The 23,317-nt window shown below is 36.8% G+C and overlaps 1 protein-coding gene across 1 annotated transcript in view; it reads right to left on the bottom strand.

Moving 5' to 3' along the window:
• grhl2b (grainyhead-like transcription factor 2b) overlaps positions 1-20,281 on the bottom strand; it is a 45,300-nt gene extending 25,019 nt beyond the window's left edge. Inside the window, exons 1-7 of the mRNA XM_030147361.1 lie at positions 19,975-20,281; positions 15,924-16,113; positions 13,086-13,153; positions 10,210-10,591; positions 6,028-6,086; positions 5,215-5,371; positions 600-711 (exon numbers count right to left, since the gene is read on the bottom strand). Of these exons, the coding sequence (XP_030003221.1) occupies positions 600-711; positions 5,215-5,371; positions 6,028-6,086; positions 10,210-10,591; positions 13,086-13,153; positions 15,924-16,113; positions 19,975-20,057 (1,051 nt within the window). The 5' untranslated portion in view covers positions 20,058-20,281. The remainder of the gene's footprint in view (positions 1-599; positions 712-5,214; positions 5,372-6,027; positions 6,087-10,209; positions 10,592-13,085; positions 13,154-15,923; positions 16,114-19,974) is intronic.
• Between the last annotated feature and the right edge of the window lie 3,036 nt (positions 20,282-23,317).

The following is a 23,317-nucleotide window of genomic DNA, read 5'->3' as shown; positions in this document are numbered from 1 at the left end:
TGCATCTCTGCCTGGTAAGCAGGCCTGAGCTTGTACAAGCCTCTCACACACTCATTCAAGAAAGTAAAAGATCTGTACACTCCCATCCATGCGCTGAAGAAACACAGTCAGGCGAAAGGTCAAAAGTATTAAGATTAAAAAAATAAAGAGCTTCCAGATCAGATCAGTGGTGCACACCTGTGGGAAACGCTGTGAGAGTCAATGTTTAGGATATTGTGTTCTTTTTTGTTACCAAACCGGTGTTTTGCTCAATCTTTTAGGCAATGTCAGGGAGATTATGGGATTTATGTTGAGTCCTAGCAACACCTCGACATGAAGTAATACCTGTGTGTGTGTATGTGTGTGTGTGTGTATGTGTGTGTGTGTGTGTGTGTGTAGCCTCATGTATGGTGGGCAGCTGAACAGCCTCAGGCAGACAACAGGGGGGGGTTTGTTTGCTCTTAGTTTGGTCATGCCTTGTATATTAGCTAAACACATTCCAGCATTTGAACCAGCATCAATTTGTCACTGCCTTTTGGGAGATTTGTTTTGATTCAATGATTTATTGATTGTGGAAAGGTGCTGTGAAGATCTAGAGGGGACACAAAGTAAAGACTTACCGATGTCCAGGACTCTCTGTTTGGCCGTATGCTGCCGAGAGTGCCAGTACTTCCAGTATTTGAGCTGCTCGTCTCGGTTCTTATCTTCACTGAACACCACCATGATCACACTCTGAACAGGGAAATTGGAGAAGAGTCATTACAATCTACTGTGAAAAACATGGTCAATAACTGGTGGGACAAATGGAAACGGGAGCAACATTAGTGATGGTAGTGTTTGAACTGTTATCAGAAATGCTAGAAATGAATCCATACTTCAGCTTCATTACACAAAACATACAACTGGAGAGTAAATAAAGGTATTCTGTCATTTCTGCAGTGTTTTTCAACCTTGGGGTTGGGACCCTACGTGGGGTCGCCTGGAATTCAAATGGGGTCGCCTGAAATTTCTAGTAATTGATAAAAATAAAAATACCTACAATAAAAAAACACATACTGAGTTGAGAGAGACAATCACAGTTAGGGATGTAACGATTACCGGTAGAACGATAAACTGTGGTAAAATTCCTGATGGTTAGTATAACCGTTTAAATTCTAATGATCATGATCACTGTGTTTGATTACTGCACTTTGAAAACTAATGGTACTGCACATTTCCTGGAGAAGCAGCAGCACTCCAGGATCGATCGATCGATCAATCAATCGATCGATTGATGAAAAAGAAACTCAAACAACTCAAACTTGATCTGGAAAATGGTCAAACAGTGTCCATAAGGTTCCATCTTTAATGCACATTTGTATATTTGATTGTTTACATGTTAACATTTGAATGTTTCTGCATCAGATATTATTAAATTTTATGTCTTTATTTCTTTATTGATTTTTCAAAATACAACTTGGTTAAATTATTTCAGTGTGTGTAATAGTACTTTTTGAACATTTTGAGCACAATTTCAACAATATTGCGATAATAATGATAATTGTGATAATTTTGGTCACAATAACCGTGAAATGAAATTTTCATATCGTTACATCCCGAATCACAATACATAAATTGTGATCATAAAATAATCATTGTGGTCAGTTTCAGATGCTGCAGCTCTTTCATAATTCATAGTTTCAGTTCTTGTTTGTTCAGTATTAATTGTCCTCCTTGTAAATCACAGCTGGACTGACTGGACAGATCCTGACAAAGGAAAATAAAATTCTCCCTTTGTGCAGTAATCTACACCTGGATTTACTGCCTCCATCCATAATAATAAACATTATATAGACTAAATGTTCTGTCTTCACTAGTGTTTGTGAACCAGCTGTACAGATAGCTAACAGTTCTTGGAAGAAAAACACCCAGGAAGCTTCTTGCTGTGTTGGATATTTACTTGACTGTAAAACTGTACATATAAAAACAGAATGTATGTTACAATCATGTATACTTCTATTTTTTATGAGCAAAAAACATGTGTAGAATATTAAAACAATCTATCAGTGCTTTGTATATGTAATTCATACACAACATTCACTTATAATGAGCTACAGTTCCAAAATACAAAAAAAAACGGCAGTTAATGATAGCAATTAGTACGATGCTAAAATACATGGAAAATCCCATAGGTATGCTAACGCTATTAGCGTCTTCTGTTAATGCACAAAATAAAAGTATTAAACAACACAAGGAGTCTCAACTGACTAAATACAGTGTTTTAACATCTTAATATATAACAATACTTACAGACAGATGTTTTTGTAGGGCCAAAAAACAGGTAGCTGGTCTTTAACTGTAACCAAACTGACCAGACTCCTGTAGCAGTAGAACTACGGTAGCTCGGAACAGACATAATACACAAACCCAAACTGAATATCTGTGTCCACCAGGGGGCAGCACAATAAATGTCCTCTAAAATTATCATTTATTTGCTACATAGTATAGCAAACTATTACAGGATCAAAAACAAATAAATTTTCGCCCCCCCCAAAAAAAGTCTCTGTTTTGAATGTCTGGGGTCGCCAGAAATTTGTGATGTTAAAATGGGGTCAGGGGTCAAAAAAAGTTGGAAACCACTGGTTTATGGCAATGTCAGGTTTGATTTAAAAACTGCTTGAGAAAAGGAATCTCTGACAAACTTTACTTTAACCGTATGAGAAGTAGGGCAGTGTATCGGCAAGAATCTGGTGATACAATCCAAATCACAATACTAGGATCACAATACGATATATCACGATATATCACGATACTGTTCATATGGCAATATTTTTTGTTTCGTTTCTTTTTTTAAAAGATTATTTTCTGGAAAAACTAATAGCGCAGCATTTGGATAAATAAAGTTTTAACATATGGCTTTACCAGTACAAAAAAAACACACAAATAAATAAATAAATAAATAAATAATGTTTTACAGACATTACAGTTTAAGATTCTGCTTAAATGTTCGTATTCTATTGCGAAAAGAATACATAGAGTTCAGTCCCTGAATCGTCCAACATCAGAACATTATTTTTGTCCATTCCCAATAAAAAAAAAACAATTACCTCTTTCAGACAGTAAAAAGTGCTTTTAGGATGATTGAATTAACCATTATTTAACAAACAGCGTTATCAATTTCAAAAAACTACATTTATGACCTGCGGTATCACAATAGTACTTTTATAGTACACAAACAACAGAAGAAAAAACCCATGTGAATATAGAAATAAAAGAGCTGGAAAAATTAAAACTAAAATGAACCTCCACAATATCTGCTTTTGAATAAATACCTAAAAATATTGATACAGTACTTTTTAATATCGATAAAGTATCGTGAAGTGAAATATCGGGATGTATTGCGATACCGATATTTTCTTACACCCCTGATGAGAAGCATGATAATGTGTAAAACACTTTGACAATGAGATGATAAGGTATAGTATATGGTGTGAGCACAGTCTCAGTGGGACTGTAGTATTTTTGGAAGGCAATAAAGAACAGACGACCAACAGTGGATTCAGCGACAATAAAACAGTGTAGCTTCATCTGATTAGAACAGATCTGATTTTGTCTGATTAGAGGCAGTGGAACATTCTCCACAACACGATTAAATACTTTGGGGATTTGTCATTCCTCGGTTTGTAGACCTTGTGTGAAAACATTTTCATGCACTGCCTACATCAGGGGTCACCAGCCCCGGTCCTCCAGATCTACTACCAGCCCCGGTCCTCCAGGTCTACTACCAGCCCCGGTCCTCCAGGTCTACTACCAGCCCTGGTCCTCCAGGTCTACTACCAGCCCCGGTCCTCCAGGTCTACTACCAGCCCCGGTCCTCCAGGTCTACTACCAGCCCCGGTCCTCCAGGTCTACTACCAGCCCCGGTCCTCCAGATCTACTACCAGCCCCGGTCCTCCAGGTCTACTACCAGCCCCGGTCCTCCAGGTCTACTACCAGCCCCGGTCCTCCAGGTCTACTACCAGCCCCGGTCCTCCAGATCTACTACCAGCCCCGGTCCTCCAGGTCTACTACCAGCCCCGGTCCTCCAGGTCTACTACCAGCCCCGGTCCTCCAGGTCTACTGCCAGCCCCGGTCCTCCAGATCTACTATCCTGCATGTTTCAGATGCTTCCCTCTTCCAGCATGCCTGACGGTCATTATCAGGCTTCTGCAGAGGCTTATCATTTGAATCAGGTGTTTTGGAAGAGGGATCCATCTAAAACATGCAGGATAGTGGCTCTGGAGGACCAGGGTTGGTGACCCCTGACCTACATGATACAACTGAATGCGTATCATTAAACGGGTATGTAAAATGCACAACAGTTTTTACACCAGCGCAGAAATCTCCAGATGCTGGAGACTATGTGGTGAAAGTAAAGCCAATCATTTTCATATATCTTGGGACTGCCCTTACATTGTGCCCTCTGGGAGGCTTTGAAGAAAAGCATGGAGAACATTTTCAAAGTCCAATTCCCATTCACATTTGAATCTATATACTTGGGAAAAGAGAACCAGGGGAGAACACATTCACAGGATAAATATCTGTTCAGAATATTGTCGGTGGCAGGGAAAAAAGCCATCATTAGGAAGTGGTTAAAAAAGGATGCACCAAAAATGGAGGAGTGGACAGAGGTTATAGATGACATCTACAGGATGGAGAAGTGGACCTTCTCTGTCAGACTGGATTCAGACAAATTCACCAAGTGTTGGAAAAACTGGGTTGATTTAATAACACTATTAAGAGCCCATTTTACTTGATCAGAGTAACGTGACTATAGATCCGTGTAAACCCTGGGTTCGTGCTACACTTTAAATGTTCAATGTTCATCTTATACAGGGGAAAAGAATGGAATGGGAAATACACTTGTTCTTTCTCTTTAACTATATTTTGGGTTGCTTTGTATATTTTTACTATTTCAGTCAATGCTCCCCTGTTTGAGTATGATTTTTTTTGTTTGTTTTTCTTCACATACATAGAAGTCATGTACATGATGTAAAATACTAAGATAATGCTGACTGAAAAAAAAAATAATAAAAAGATAATTACAAAAAAAAATACAGAATAGTACTTTCATTATCTCTTAAGTGATGATTAAGAGCTAAATATATAATTTAAGCAAATACACAAAGAATCACATTTTGATTTTTGTGATTAATTGATTAATGTGAAATACAATGATAGGACAGTCATAGAAATGAAATGAAATGGTCCTCTCACCCTGACTTTGCTGATAGGGTGACGGAGACGTTTGTTAGTGCTGAGCTCATTGAGCGTCACAGCGTAAAACTGGCCCTTGTTCAGGTAGGTCATGGGCCCCTCGCCCTGTTTCTGACGCAGTGAGCGGGTGGCATCGAGGGTGTACTGGAAACTGTCACTGCAAACACACACAAACACACACACACACACACACAAACACACACACACACACACACACACACACACAGAATGATAAAGTGTAATTAGAAATATCAGGAATAGAAGAAGAAACAGCCAAGATTCAATTGTTCATTCTTAACCCTTTCATGCATGAATTATAAGAACCTTAGTCAACATTTTTTTCCTGAGTGTTTTTATTCCTCTTTAGGCATGAAAAAAAAATATGGTTTAATGAAAATATTTGTCATGGAGATACAAAAATGTCCACTCAGCTGGACACCATGCGTTTAATTTTTGAAGCAAAGAAACATGTATTTAAAACCCATCATCAGAAAGTGATATACTGTGTGAAAACTATGAAATAAAAACATTATTCATGCAGCTAATCTGATGTTTTCTCACATTTTAACATAGTCTAATACTTGTTATTACTCACTTCATGGAGATAATATAAAAAAAAAAAAACAAAAACGTGAATATACAAGAGAACAGCTGTAGAATAGCTGTCCACTACAGTGCCCAGTATGCATGAAAGGGTTCAGATCATTTCCAGTCAGCTCTTTGCTTTTCAGATTGTTACTCATGCATATATAATGGTACATAGAGTACACTGCAATATGACTGGATCACAAAGTGAACACACTGTAGACTTACACTCCTTCCTCATGAAATAAGAAGTCATCTGTCACCAGAGAGGAAGGTGTGTGGTACTTCTGTTGGGAACACAAAAACACAGAGAAAGAGGAAATGATGTGGACACACTGACAGGTTCATTCAGTCTGGGAGGAACTGCTCACACAACACTGTCGAATGAGGAAAAATACAAAACATATTTACATGAACTGAGGTCAGACTGAACATGTCCAACTCCCAAACATAATTAGCACTTTCATATTCCTGTTCGATCATATTTATGGTAAAGTCTCTGGAAACACTGGTCTACAAACATAATGCTTCAAGAATAAACGAAGGGAAATGTTACCAAAGTTGGGTCAAAAAAAAAGAGAGGCAGACTGGGGGGATTGTTTGTCTCTGAGCTACCACTTGTACTTCAAAACACTGTCTGTGCATTAGAATACATTCACTTTTCACATTCAAACCCATGGAAACAGATATATAAACGTACATAAACCTATGTATATACAGTAAATAACACTTTAACAGCACTTCTGTAATTTGTTTTCTATTTTATATTATCAAAGTACATAAAATTCAGCACATTTGAACTCTGAAGGAGAATATTTCCCAAGTAATCATCATCAACATCATCATCATCATCATCATCATAACAATGATAATAATTTAAGTTAGTCTTAAAATAGCAAAAAATACATACATTAATGTTGAATATCTCAGTAAGCGAGTAGAAAAATGTGAAAGAAATTAAACAATCTTAATTCTCAGAAAAGCCAATGTAAAAACAGCTCATTTTGCTGTTTTTACAAGTTCTCCAGACACATTTGACTGTTGGTTCATTAGCTGGTTAGCCACACCATGACTAGGGTTGTGTATTGGCAAGAATCTGGCGATACGATATAAATCACAATACTAGGATCACGATATGATATATCACGATATATCATGATACTGTTAAAAAGTCCTTTTTTTGTTTGTTTCTTTTTTTTTAATGATTATTTCCTTGAAGAATTGAATTACACCAGAAATCTGCACAAATACTAAACACATTTTAATTTGATCCCAACAGGATCTAATGTTAAATCCCAAAATGTTCCTGTGTTCAAACTGAAATTCTGTTTTACAGACATTACAGTTTAAGATCCTTGTTAGAGCCATTTTTTGTGCTTCAGTTAAAAATTCATATTTATATTTGATTTCTTATTAATAATTTATGTATATTATATGAATATCAAGTAATAATAGCATAATTCTTGACATCATTGTGTGATGCAATCCTTTTGGTGGCTAAGAATATAAAACTTAAAGAAAGAGAAGTGGAACCGGAAGCCTGGAGCCCAGGAACATCACAGTCTTTTGACCGTCATGTAATTTAATTTAGAAATTCATCTTCTGTTTGTATCAATCTAACTTTTAAGTAAAGACCACAAGCAGAAAAGTTGGATTCCAGACCCTTTGTTTGCTGATACATGTCACGCACAGAAGAACTCCGAGGTTCACGACTAGTGAGTTATACGCCGCACTCACAATCCTGTTCAAATGTTCATATTCTATTAGTTCAAAACTAACATCAGAACATTATTTTACTTCAGTTCCAACAAAGGAACTAACATTATTGAATAAAACAGTGTTAAATAAGAATACATAAAATATAAACAAAAAAGAAAAAACAAAAATGAACCTCCACAATATCTGCATTTGAATAAATACCTAAAAATATCAGTACAGTACTTTTTAATATCAATACAGTATTGTGAAATGAAATATCACGATGTATTGCAGAACCGAAATTTTCTTACACCCTGAACCATGACTAGTGCTAAATGTTAGATAACCTCGTATATAGTCTAATAATATGCTCATGAGACACAATATATATAATAGGAGTACATATAATATAGTTCTGTGAAAAGTTGTAGGCCACAAGTAGGTTTGTTGCTTTAGCAGAAGTACAGTGTCATGATTTCACATAATGTATGAACGCATTTCTCTGTTGCTATAACAACACACGCTGGAAACACAGAGCAACATTAAAACCAAGAATTTGTGAAGAAACAGAATGAGGTATCCAGTATTTTGAGCAATCAATCTTCTAGAGTTTTCTACCATATTTCATTCAACACATGTCCAATGTTTCTTACTCTGAGTAAACTACGCTCTGTTACCTGTAACATGTTCAATGTGTAATCTAATTACATATAGTATATATCCCATAGTTACCACCTTCTGCTCATTTGTATACTTCCCCTGTGGAAACTGAGACAGATGTGAATTTAAACACAGTCAATAAATAAAAGCAACATTTACTTCATAAAACAAGTAGATTTAACAAATATGTGGCTGAATGAAACATATTCAAATTACTTACTGATCACATTTTTCACAGTAGAAAGTACTGTGGAAAATAAATGAGTTTAATTTACTTATTTTAAAGTAATAAGTAATTGGCTTCTAAACTTCCTAACTGATTTTCTTGGTTTTGAAATTAATATTTACATATAAAATAATATAAATAAATGCGGATGCACTGACATTCGCTGATGCTGGTAAATATAATATATGATTTTCACCTAAGGCAGCATTAGATATTCACCCATATTAAATCTTTTTCATAAATGTGTATGTTTGGATGTGTGTTCATTCAAAAATAATGTGATGAAGGACTGAGAGACTTCAACATAGTAATTATTTTGATGACGATGATGATGATGATTTTATTGAAGATCTTCTTGTTAACAGGTACAAATAACAATAAATAAATAAATAAATTAGAAAGTAACACAGGTAACAGCTAAAATGTCATTTTAAATATCAGTATTGGCCAAGGATTTTCATGATGATGAAGCTGGTGCATCACCATGAATAAGATGAAAATATGGTTTATATGAATCGTGTTCATTTATTATGGAGCTCGAAACTGTGGCAACATTAAAACACATTATGCTGAATCAATTAAAATACTTAAAATACACTAGAATTAACAAGTGTTCAGAGAACGCAAACCTCCACCAAGAACCCTGAACAGTGTGCATGTGTGGATCGACTATTTCTGTTTAAATTCAGCAGTTTCCAGGTTGTTCCATACACAGAAACAGTTGAATCTGGTCCCAGTCATGTGTCTGTCCAATTAGATTCAATTCACATCAATATTAGTTGAGTTCTAATTTTAAATGTGTGGTAAATGGGATGTTCAATGTTCAATGTAAATGTCCACAGAGTCCACATTCCACAGTGGATGTGGACAATTTAGTTCCAGATACAAGAGATTGTTCTAAGCTACAGGTGGATCCAACTGGAGGAGAATCAGAGTCGTTTTGAATTTTTGATGAATTTTGGAAAATGTCTCAGTGATGACAGATGGAAAACTGTAGATGTTGTGACCTTGCTGTGACCTTGAACTTTGTCCTACTGGGACCAAAATTTAATGGGTTGGTCCCAGGGCCTAGGCCTATCTGTGGGGAAGATCTGGGAAAGATGGGTGGAAGAGTTTTCCCCTAAAGTTGCAAACAAACAAACAAACAAACAAACATGCAAAAAAACAAGAAAAGCACTCGGAGAGCGCAGACCTCCGCCAAGGCAGATCAGTGGGCCCCCATGCCTCACCCCCCAACCCCCACCCCCGATCACCACCAAAATTTAATCATTTCTTCCTTGTGCCATATCAACATTTCCTGAAAATTTCATGAAAATCCGTCTAGAACTTTTTGAGTTATCTTGCTAACAAACAAACAAACAAACAAACGCACACACGCACACAAAGCAAAGCGATCACAGTACCTCCTGGTGGAGGTGACAAGAAAAGCACTCGGAGAGCACAGACCTCCGCCAACACTGATCCCCCCCACCCCCCTGATCACCACCAAAATTTAATCATTTCTTCTTTCTACCAGTATTAACATTTTCTGAAAATTTTATGAAAATCCGTCAATAACTTTTTGAGTTATCTTGCTAACAAACAAACTAACAAACACGCAAACACGGACACAAACACACAAAGCAAAGTGATCACTATAAAAAGGGTTACCCAAAGCTGTATAAACAGATGTAAAATCTGGATGTTTGAGAAAGCTTTGTGAAAAGTATTTAGCAAATTAGAATATCCCCTTTGTATTGAGCTAAATGGGCTCCAGTCTGTTTGTGCTGTGAATGGAGCATTAGTTTCAGGACCAAAGCCTTCCAGTAGCAGTGTCATGCTCTCACCCCATCCCGGTCCTCTTCATAGGGGCTGTCAGGCGGACTCTGCTGGTCCGTCTTCCCGTAGGAGTCGTGGCTGACGGCGGTCACCTCGTAGGGGCTCTGTTCATAGATGACCCGCGCCGGCTCCTCCCCCTCCACCCTGTAGTGTAGTCCAGCTCCTGCCATGAAGACGGGGGCGTACACTTCCGCCTTCACCACGGCCACAGCTGCTGAGCCGCCGTCCCCTGCACTAGCCCCCGCTGAGCTGCTCAACTGCTCCCTTTTGGTCTCGCTTTGGTGCTCCATGTTCAGAGACAGCTTTACCGGGACGGATTTAAGGACTTGGACTCGATTATCCACCGGCTCCACCTCGCTTTGGTTGCTGGGATTGGCAGGCAACGTAGACCTGAAAAAACACACAGGTTCAAAGGAACTGTGATGAATTTATGCATTTCTGTTTAGAGCAGGGGTGTCAAACTCATGTTCTTTCAGGGGCCATATTCAGTCTGATTTGATCTGCAGTGGGCTGGACCAGTAAAATAATAACAGAATAACCTAGAAATAATGACAACTCCAGATTTTTGTCTGTGTTTTAGTGCAAATAGCCCCATTAAATTAGGAAAATACTTACTTTTATAAACTATGCAATCAAAAAAGATGTGAATAACCTGAAAAAACTGACATTTCTTCAGAAAAATCTGAGCAATTTTAACAATCTTCTGCCTCCACTTCTCATTAGTCCATGTGCATTCTGGATCAGATCTACAAAGACACTAAACACTGAGGAACAGGAAGAAAAGAGTTCAAATTGGGCTGAATTTTCTTTAGACATTTCAGGTTGTTCATATTTGTTCAGGTTATTCACACTTTATTATTACAGGATAGTTTGTAAATTATAATTTAATTTAATTTAATCATAATTTAATGTTATTTTTTGCACTAAAACAAAGACAAAAATTAGAAGTTGTCATTATTTATAGGCATAGTGTAATATTTTTTTTTTTTCACATCAAACCAAGAAGAAAATCTGGAGTCATTATTTCTTGCAGGATATTATTATTTTACTTGAGATCATATTGAACCTGAACTAAAATGAGTTCCACAGCCTTGACTGTGGAATTTTTGTTCTTCATAAATTCATCCTTTATTCAACCTTTGGTGGGCAACATTTGGCCCCCGGGACGCATGTTTGAGAGCCCTGGTTTAGAGAGTTTTTTGCCTGTATTATTAGTAATGCATTTGGATACAATACAATACTTGTGTAGGTTGTAGTAGTATTTAGTGTGTGATATTTAGTGATATCTAGTGGTGAAACTACAGCTCAAAACAATCATCAGAGTCAAAATCAGAATACTTTATTAATCCCAGGGGGAAATTGTTGGGTGTTACAGTCGCTCCATTCAGGTAAAATAAAAAGTAGCAGGAAAGAAATTATCAATATATAGATACAAACCAATCTTTCTTAAGTAATTCTCATTTTCAGGTCATTACACACTGATGAAAACATAATTATCAATATATCATGATAATTATATTTCATTTCTGCAATCAGATGGGAAATTTGACACATTGGACCATTAACAACAAAACTACTGAAATCTTGAAGTGCCTTTAAGAGTTCTGGGTAAATATAAAAGTGCTGCAATCATCCATAACATTCCCCCACATATTACTAAAATCTGTGGTACATGATCATCCCAAACTACATCATTAATAACAGCTGCAACGCTGTCAACTTCTACAGTTTACTGATTATTAGAGCATTTCACGGCGCTCCAGGATGGTCTACACTAGAGCTGCAACCAATTAATCGACTCAGAGTGATCCAAAAAAAAACATTCAACCACAGTTCTCCTGAATCAAAGCTTTGTTTCCTTCATTTCTCTGCTGTTAAACATTGGTTCCACTGTTGTGTTTCACACGGATGCTTATTGTGACGCACAAAGAAGCTTCAATTCAGGAAAACTGCAATAGAATATTTCCCTTCAATCAATTCGAGTCCATTAATTGAATTGTGAATTTTTCCATTCACTTCAAGCACCTAATCGATTAATCGGTTGCAGCTCTAGTCTACACACACTCTAGACCACAGGTGTCAAACATGCGGCCTGGGGGCCAAATCCGGCCCACCAAAGGGTCCAATCTGGCCCACGGGATGAATTTGTGAAATGTAAAAATTACACTGAAGATATTAACAATCAATGGTGTCAAAATTATTTTAATTCAGGTTCCACAAACAGACACATACAGTCCAGTTAGATTTGAAGTGGGTCAAAACCAGTAAAATATTATCAGAATAACCTATAAATAATGACAAGCCCAAATTTTCTCTTTGTTTTTTTGGTGTAAAAAAGTAAAATTACATGAAAATGATTATATTACCAAACTGTACTTATATAAAAAATGTGAATGACCTGAACAAATACGAACAAATGTCTGAAGAAAAGTAAATGTAATTTGACCAATATTATACCTGTTACTAAATGTTTTATGCACATGTGTAAATGATAAACTGATAAAAATGAGGCAGAATATTGTTCAAATTGCACTTGTTTTTCTTAACCCTTTAACTACCCCACTAAGAGGAACCTGATGAGTAACTCAACCATATGGTCGAACAGGCAGTTAAAGGGTTAAGACAATTCAAGTTGTTCATGTTATTCAGATTTTTAAGGAACTTTGTAGATGTGAACCTGATCATAATAGAATTTTACTTTTTTCACTGTTCTTATTTTACTGGTTCGGCCCACTGCAGATCAAACTGGGCTGAATGTGGAACTGAACTAAAATGAGTTTGACAGCCCTGCTCTAGATAATTTTGCACATTTTTCAGGGGTCTTTCTGTGTCTAAATGTTCAACATTGCTGAAGCACTACAAACTACGAACCACAGTGACTGACCTCTTCTCCTGTTCCTCTGTAATTTCCACTACTTTGCCGACAGGCAGAAGCCTCTTTTCTTTAGGCACCTGGAAAGAGAGGGAAGGTCATCACTGCATGCTGTTGAACATCAACCACATGTAAGAAGGAAACTTTCACAATATTCAATTCATGCTTATGTCACTTTTGTACATTTTGACAAATTTTCTTACATTTCTTTTTAAATATACATCAGATACACTGTTCTAAATGTCAATAGTCTTCTAAAATCACCCCACTGACGCAGAAACAGCCTTGTAAATTTTAAGCTCTAAAAAGGTGGAACAATTTCTAGCATTTATCAGGTTTGACAGATTGAAAATTGAGTGGGCATCACTACGTAGCATTTGTAGATGTATTTATTACATGGGTTTAATGTCCACACAAGGTCTACATAATAAAAACCAAACATCAGGTGTTGGAAACTGAGCAATCTCTATCATTTATTTGTTGGACTAAACTACAGCATACCAGTTTATACTTTATCACTTTTTGATTCATCTGTTCTCTGAAGACAAATTTAACTGCTCAGCCAAGTAATTACAGCTTTGAAGACATGTGTTATCTAGTCTTGAATAGGGATGTAAGAAAATATTGGCTCTATAATTTATATAATATATTTCATTTCACAATACTGTATCAATATTAAAAAGTACTGTATCGATATGTTTAGGTATTTATTCAAATGCAGATATGGTGGAGGTTCATTTTTGTTTTTTGTTTTTCTTTTTTGTTTATATTTTATTTATTATTATTTAACACTGTTTTATTAAATAATGGTTATTTGAATCATCCTAAAAGGACTTTATCCTTTCTGAGAGGCAGATGGTAGTTCCTTTGGAAACTAGAAGAATTACAAAAATTTGTGACATAACATTAAATCCTGTTGGGATCAAATAAAAATGTGTTTAGTATTTGTGCAGATTTCTGGTGTAATTCAATTCTTCAAGGAAATAATCACTTAAAAAAAAAGAAACAAACAAAAAATGGCCTTTTTAACAGTATCATGATATGTCGTGATATATCGTATCGTGATCCTAGTGTTGTGATTTGTATCATATCACCAGATTCTTGCCGATACACAGCCCTAGTCTTGAAGGTTTTGTGTTGTACATGCAGTGGATGTGGTCTCAGTCCCAGACAGGCGGTGTAGTCTGCCATCTGTGACTAACATCAGGTCTTCCACAGTGGGTGTATGAATCCTAGATGAAACCTGGACTGCTCTTCTGAAGGTTAGCACTTTGGCCATCACCATCGTGGTTGTTTGAAACATAAGTGGCCATATTTCAATAAAAGGGTGGAGGGGCGGACTTACCAAAAGAATGCAAACTTCACCAAAACAAGGTCATGTTGCACAACACCAAGCCCATCAAAAATATTAACATATGGAGTCGTTGGCATCTTGTATTGTATTGGAAGGACTCACTTCTATTGTTAGAGGAAGGGGAGGGGATTTTGTGAAAATATGGTCACCTTTAACTGAGTTTCTCACATTTTATGAAACCAATTAATTTTGACAGTGGTGCTGATTTATGGAGCTGTATGCTGTTTATTTATGCTTATTTTATTTGATTTGTATTTATTTAATTTAATTTTTTTTTTTTTTTTTGCTTTCATTCATTTCTTTATTTGGGGGGATATGTTCCTTATTGTTTGCTTTATGTTAAGTATGTTGTTAATTATTGTGTAATATAAAGTTCAGTAAAGATATTGTTTAAAAAACAAAGTATTTAGAGCAGGAAAAACTAAAGGTTCAGGTTAAAAACAGCTTCTGTAAACCAAAGTGGTCGTATTTACTGTGACCTCCATTTACATTTAACATGTCTTTAACCCTTTTGTTCAAAAACTAGGAGATTTATAGCCTTAATTTTCTCATATTTTACACCAGGTTTCATTCAACACATGTCAGATGTTTCTAATTATTTATGCTGCTTCCTGTCATGGGGTCAGAGGTCACATTAAATTAAATTCACTTTAACCTTTATATCCCATTTACTTCTGTTTTTTTCTGTGTCTTTTAAGGCTGTGAACATACTTCCTGTATTTTCCTCTGTATGAGAAATAAATAGGCACATTCATTTAAGTTGTGTTAGATGATATATCAGTGTCTGATTCACATAATGTATAAACACACTCACTGCTGCTGGCTGGTTTTATGAGCAAGCTATCTTATTGACTAATATTAACATAAGCTATTGTAAGTTACACCAACAAGCTGGGTATTATAATCAAGTACCAGTAAACCCATCCATCCATCCATCCATCCATTCATTATGTGAACGGCTTAGCCAGGGTCACAGGGACGCTACACACTGGATGTCTCACCAGTTCATCATAGAACCACTGCTCAACTATGTCACTTTACCATTTTGTTAGTGTAATTCCTGTAACATAACTACAGAAGCCCTGTCTGTCAAGAAAAAACAGATTTATTCAGAAACAGAGACTGTGAATGTTCAACAGCTGTCAGTCAAAGCTTCCATGACAGACACATCCTGTTAGCCTAATCTAAACAGGTATGTTAGACAGAAAGGCCTCCACGGACAGCTGTCATGAGCAGGGAAATTAGCTATTACATGAACAAAACTAGTTTTTCTACCAGGCTGTAAACATGTATGCATTAAACTGGGTGTTATAACATGGGGGTCTATGGCGATTGAAGACCTCAAGTGGAAATCTAATGAAAGTGCAGTGTGTGAGATTTCCATGAGTATCTTCTTCCTAGAATCCTTTGGGAGTTACAGGCAAAGTCTTCCTAAGTTTCATCACCTTTGTAGCTTTATGTATTTTCCTTCCATGCAAAATGCAGTTAAAGCACACCTTGTAGTAGTCATAGAGCAGGCCCAGGGCGTTGGCGCTGTCCTCGTCCCCATTGATGCTCATCATGGCTTTGGTGGCGGCTGTCAGCGGGTTCTCCAGGTAGGACCTCCATGCCTCGTCCTCGCTTGTGTATGCCCGACGGACTGCAGGAAAGGAGCTCTCATTGGGGACCACCACCACCAGACGCTTACTGACACACAAACAGATTCAATTAACAAGTCAATAGGTGGACAAATCAGTCATTTGTCATATGTCATTTATCATATGTCATATATATACATATACACACACAGTACTGTGCTAAATTTTAGGCGGCCTTTAGATTAGTTGTTCATGCAGCGTTGAAATGAACACGCATATTTATTTCTCAGTCACTTTTCTTCAAATACAACAAGAATATACAGGAAATATGTGCACAGCCTTAAATGACACACAAAAACCGGAACTAAATGTGTTCTAAAGCTTAAAGTCAGTATTTAGTGTGACCCCATGACAACGAGCAGCACACACTGTTGGATTTTTGATTCCAGGTTTCATTCAGCACATGTCAGATGTTTCTGAGAGTGAATGACAAAAAATTTATATCGTTTGAACAAAAAGATTAAAGACATGTTAAGTGTAAAAGGAAGGTCACACCAAATACGACCACTACTGTAGTATGTTCTATATATATATATATATATATATATATATATATATATATATATATATATATATATATATATATATATATATATATATATATATATATATATATATATGGTGTTCATTTACAGTCGCTGAAAAAATTCTTAGACCATCAAAAGTCATCAAAAACAATGGTTATTCAATCCAGTCCTAACTCCTGTGTGTGTCATGTGACTAAAACAGACAGAAAAGAAAACATGGAATGAATAAAAGCACTGTTTTTGTCAGTACAATGACACAAATATTGATGTAAGAACTGAAGTGATTTTGGTTATCAAGAAAAACATGTTAAATAATAATAATAATTAAATGGATATATATCAGCTCTGAAACTAAACTACGATGAGCTGTTTTTGTTGTTATCATTATATTTGTCCAAACAAATGGACCTTTAGTTGGACCAGGAATTAAAATGAACAAGAAACTGAAGAAAACAAGAGGGGATCTAATCATTTTGTCCTCGACTGTATCACATATATATATGTATCGACATATATATATACACACACACACACACACACACACACACACACACATATATATATATATATATATGTATATATATATATATACATATGTGTGTGTGTGTGTGTGTGTGTGTACATAATTATTTGTAAGTCAATATAATAGCACCACTGTCGAACAGGGAAAAGCTGATATCTGATTAATTCGCCAATATCATCGTTTTCCCTCAAGAGATTCATCACTGATGGAAATGTACTATTTCTGACTTGAATCCAAACTAAAAGCTGTTGAACCGAGCATCCAAGCCACAGAAGTACCTAAATCAACAAAGACATTTTAAATTCAACATCAAACTGTCAAAAATCCACACGATAATAGGAATAATTTACATTTTTTGGCCTAGTCGGCTGCAGAGTCAGCTTGTGACCAAAGGCTCACTGGTTCGATTTCCAGGAGTGAGACACTTGTTGGCTGATGTGCCCTTGAGCCAGGCACCTAACCCCCCATTTGCTCCCTGGGCGTCTGACAGGCTAAGCCCACCGCTCCAGTCTGCAGTGTGTGCTGTTCCTGCATGTTCTAGTGTTGGCTTCCACACAGAAGGTCCACTTCAGTGTGTGATGAATGTCGACATGGGTCAGATTCTGCTCGTCTTCTGTTTTCAGTCGTTCAGGTTCTGTTCACTCTGAACTACAGCAGCTACATGTACCTACAACACCTCTTCCATACATAGTGTACTTTGTGTTCCTACTTCAGTGCAGATGACAGACCAGTTTCACACTCAGTGTTGTCACAACACCTCTGTGAATTCAGCCACTCACAACACAGCATCTCAATGTGTCAACTTGGACTCACAAAGTACAAACTACAGGATCAGTGGACGAGAACAGAGACGTTCCCTTTCTGTTTACAACAGTAGACTGGAATGAAATGATAAATTTAACCGTGCAATTGTTTGCATGCTTTAATTCAGACAAAATGCTGCTTTGTGACCACTGCAGATGTGTCTAGTGGACCTCTGTGCCAGATCTACTTGTCAGATAAAACATTTACTGTCCCACCCTAAATCTGCCATGTGCTACGGAAATCAAAAGAAAACAGAGGCTGATGTGAAAACCCAGCTGGAGTCAGTCCAATGAACTGAAACAGCACCTTTAACAGGCCCATAAGGCAACACTTCAGCATTTATCACTTTTGGCATGAATTCCATATTCTAGTCAGTTTTTCTACATGTTGTTGTGACAGACCACTGACACAGACACTGAGTAAAAGGTCACAGATGATGTTTATGTTGTCGAAGCTTTACTAACACTGATGGACTCCACACTAAATGTCATGTCAGTGTGCCGTAACCGTGGAACACACACCTGCTGGTTTCACTGCAGCGCTGATGCAGCTTTTTACATGTGATTATGTTCTGTCTATGACTTGAATAACTGAGTATCCAAAGATATTTAAGGAAACACTGATTGACATTTTATGGCATTTTATCAACCACACAATTAATTGATTAATCAAGAAAAATAAATTGCAATGAGAAGAACCTGTAGTTAGCTCATGGTTGCAGCCCTAAGCTACTGATTCTAACAATAATAGTAGTAATAGTAATATTAAACATTAACAATGCATTCATACCATAAATAATGGAAATATGAAATTAATAATATTATAACCCACCATTAAGATCACAACTTTATTCCAGAAGTAACTTGTAACTGAAAAAAATTAACAGGATCAAAAACAACAATAACAGTAATAATAACCCTACAGGGATGGAACGATTACTGGTATAACGATAAACCACGGTCAAACTCCCAGTGTATTACTGTTTAAATTCTAATTATCCTGATAACCATGTTTGATTACAGCACTTTGAAAACTCAGAGAGAGAGAGAGAGAGAGAGAGAGAGAGAGAGAGAGAGAGAGAGAGAGAGAGAGAGAGCTCTGTTCTATCTATCTATCTATCTATCTATCTATCTATCTATCTATCTATCTATCTATCTATCTATCTATGTCTGAAAAAGAAACTAAAACAACTCAGTGGTCTGTAAAATGGTCACACAGTGTCCATGAGGTTCCACCTTTAATGCACATTTGTATATTTGATGTTTACATGTTAATATTTGAATGTTTCTGCAACAGAAAGTTCATTGTGATGTTATTTTATTTGTTTGTTTGTTTTTCAAAATACAACTTGGTTATATTATTTCAGTGTGTATTAGTACTTTTAGAACATTTTGAGCACAATTTTAACAATACCGCGATAATAATGATAACCACGATCATTTTGGTCACAATAACTGTGATATGAAATGTACATATTGTTACATCCCTATAACCCTATAATAAATACTAATAAATACTAATAAATAATAAGGTGTTCTTAGATTCAAAACATATCCTTTTTTCTCATGTCCTCGTCAGTCCACAGGTTAGTCAAACACTTCTTGTTCACACTCATCCATGTCGCATCATAACTCCACATAAATGTTCTCTACTCGGAGTCATTTCATTTCAGAATTCAAAGCGTTTGGAAAATCCAGTTTTTTCACTTTGAGTGCATTTCCATCAGTCAAAAATGGCGAATTCAGCTCTAACAACGCAATCCAAGGCGCCCAGGCTCCTTTAGAACCCGGGCCTGAAAGGGGTTTATTTATTAGAACAGTGAGTCCAGACCCACAACAGTCCTGCAGGGACCCCAGACCACACCAGACCTGTTCTAACACACTGCACAGAAAAGGCCTGCGATCCTGGAGGAGGCTTTTCTGACTTTCTTTCTTTCTTTCTTTCTGTCTTTCTTTCTTTCTGTCTTTCTTTCTGTCTTTCCCAGCTCTGTCTGTGTCCCAGCTGTGTGTGTGTGTGTGTGTGTGTCCAGTCCTGGTCCCCTTCCTCCTCCACTTACCTGTCTGTCTCAGGCTGGCTCATATTCTGCTTCCTCTCCTCTTCTTCCTGGTGAAACTGGACTTTCAAGTCGGAGCAGCTCATACAGTCAGTGAGTTCCAGAAGTTGGTCTACAGGTAAATCTTCTTTTTTTCTCCCTTCCTTCCCTGTGCGTGTCTCCTCTCCACCTCTCTTCAGGTAAATCCTCCGTGGGCTCTTTTGTCCCCTCAGCCAATCAGCTGCGTGTGTGTGCTGGACCCACTCCACACACTAATCATTCCTCTTATATCAATAGATGCCGTTGCCACGCATTAGAACATTTGCCTTGGCTTTAATGGCAGCGGGTCAACATTGTTTCAAATTCTTTCACAGTAAAAGATTTGGTGTTGACGGGGAGCCTGCCTCCCATTGGCTCCCGTGACATGAAGGCGGCCTCTGATTGGCCGTCGGGTCCCAGAGGCAGGTAAAAGTCCCGCCCTCCTCACCTGCAGACCAACTGAAACACTGAAGACAAGCACAATGACGCATCTATGTACCTGCAGAGGACAGGGACACTGTGGAGCTTTTCCACCAGGGTTCTGCCAGGTTCCACCTTCAGCAGTGGACCGGACCAGGAACATAAGAACGGAACAGGTGTTCAGGGAACGCAGACCCCCGACAAGCACCTGAGCAGTGTGCATGTGTGGAGCCACTATTTCTGTTTAAATTCAACAGTTTCCAGGTTGTTCCATTCAGCAGAAACAGTTGCAGCTTGGTCCCAGTCATGTGTCTGTCCAATTAGATTCAACTCACATCAATATTAGTTGAGTTCTAATTTTAAATGTGTGGGAAATGGGATTTTCAATGTTCAGTGTAAATGTCCACAGAGTCCACATTCCACAGTGGATGTGGACAATTTTGTGCCAGATACAAGATATTGTTCTAAGCTACAGGTGGATCCAGTTGGAGGCTAATCAGAGTCGTTTTGAATTTTGGATGAATTTTCAAAAATGTTCAATGATGACAGATGGAAAACTGTAGATGTTGTGACCTTGCTGTGACCTTGAACTTTGTCCTACTGGGACCAAAATGGAATGGGTTGGTCCGAGGGTCTAGGCCTATCTGTGGGGAAGATTTGGGAAAGATGGGGGGAAGAGTTTTCCCCTAAAGTTGTTAAAAAAAACAAACAAACAAACAAACACACAAACAAACACACAAAGCAAAGTGATCACAATACCTCCTGGCAGAGGTAATAACATATAAATAATGATAATTCCAAATTTTTGTCTTTGTTTTAGTGTAAAGAAAAACAAAACATTAAATTATGAAAATACTTACTTTTATAAACTATCCAAACAAAAAAGATGTGAATAACCAGAAAAAACTGACATTTCTTGAGAAAAATCAGTGCAGTTGTAACAATCTTCTGCCTCCACTTCTCATTAGTCCATGTGCATTCTGGATCAGATCTACAAAGACACTAAACACTGAGGAACAGGAAGAAAACAGTTCAAACTGGGCTGAATTTTCTTTAGACATTTCAGGTTATTCATATTTGTTCAGGTTATTCACATTTTATTGTTACAGGATAGTTTGTAAATGTAAATAGTTTCATAATTTAATGTTGTTGTTTTTTTTGCACTAAAACAAAAACAAGATTTTTTGCTTAATTCAAGATTTTTCGCTAAATTCAAATTTATTGCTTTATTCAAGTTTTTTGCTAAATTAAAATTTTTTGCTTTATTCAAGATTTTTTGCTAAATTTAAGATTTTATTTTGCTTAATTCAAGATTTTTTGCTTTATTCAAGATGTTTTTACTAAATTCAAATTTTTTGCTTTGTTCAAGATTTTTTGCTTTATTCAAGTTTTTTTTTTGCACAATTCAAGATTTTTTGCTTAATAAAACTTGTTTTGCTTTATTCAAGATTTTTTGTTAAATTTAAGATTTTTTTTTTGCTTAATTCAAGATTTTTTGCTTTATTCAAGATTTTTTACTAAATTCAAATTTTTTGCTTTGTTCAAGATTTTTTGCTTTATTCAAGTTTTTTTTTTGCATAATTCAAGATTTTTTGCTTAATAAAATATTTTTTTGCTTTATTCAAGATTTTTTTTGCTAAATTTAAGATTTTTTTTTTTAGCCTAATTCAAGATTCTTTTACTTAATTGAAGATTTTTTTGCTTAATTCAGCATTTTTTCCTTATTCAAGCTAATTTTTTTTTTTTTTTTTGCTTAATTCAATTCAAGACTGTGGAATTTTTACACTTTGTAAATTCATCCCATGGGCTGGATTGGAACCTTTGGCGCGCCACATTTGACCTCCAGGTCGCATGATTGAGACCCCTGGTTTAGCCTGTTTTAGACATTTGTGAAAGCAGTGCTAGGTCAGAAGCAGAACGTGCAGAGTTGATTGATCAGTGCTTGTCCTCTGGGTCCACTGCTGTCCTGCTGAACGGTCCTCAGTGTGTCCCTGTGTCTCAGGTGTCCGTCAGAGCAGACAGAGGCTGGGAGGAGCCCTGTCATTAGCTAACACAAAGCCATTGTCCCCTTAATGAAGCCATTGTATGAGCAGATCCCCAGTGTTTGGGAGAACCCCACCAGAACAAACAATGACAGTGTGGAGCTCACACACAAAGCTGAAGCACTGCTGGGGGGGGGGGGGGGGGGGGGGGGGGGCTCAACAATCATACAACACTAATCCCTAATCCACCTCTGCACAGACAGGTCAGTTGCCCTGTCTGCGTTTGTTGTTATGGATCTGATCGTGTTTGTCACTTTTTATGTTTCAGATAAAAAGGAAACAAATACTACGCATTAACCCTATGATGCATGAATTATGAGAACCTTCATGGGTCCAAACAGTCATGTCCAGTCAGAGAGCGAACTTGAATTGTTTGCCATTCCAACATTTATTTCAGTATAAAGTAGCTCCTTGTTTTGAACAATCCCTTGTGGTCCAGCTAAAGCCAAAATGAATTTAAAAGTACAAATGCGGGTCAAATTGTCTCTAAAATGTCCCGTCAGAGAGATTTCTAATACCGTGTTTTGCCTCTAATCAACTTATTTTTCCTGAGTGTTTGTATTCCTCTTTAGGCCTGAAAAAAACAATGCAATTGAAAAATTTTTTTATGAACCTATTTTTCATGGAGTTGCAAAAATATCCACTCAGCTGGACACCATGTTTTTAATTTTTGAAGCAAAGAAACATGTATTTACTGATATACTGAGTGAAAACTATGACTTTTTTTTTTTTTTTTTTTTAAAGCCATTTTAATCTGGTGTTTGTCACATTTTAACATACTCTAACATTAATTATTACTCACTTCATGGATAATATACAAAAAAAACCAAACAAACTACAGTCTAATAACAATAACAAGCAACTGA

This window comes from Sphaeramia orbicularis, chromosome 11 (genome assembly GCF_902148855.1).
Source record: "Sphaeramia orbicularis chromosome 11, fSphaOr1.1, whole genome shotgun sequence".
Taxonomy (NCBI): Eukaryota; Metazoa; Chordata; class Actinopteri; order Kurtiformes; family Apogonidae; genus Sphaeramia; species Sphaeramia orbicularis.
The sequence above is the reverse complement of the archived record's forward strand: the minus strand, read 5'-3'. Positions and strand labels throughout refer to the sequence as shown.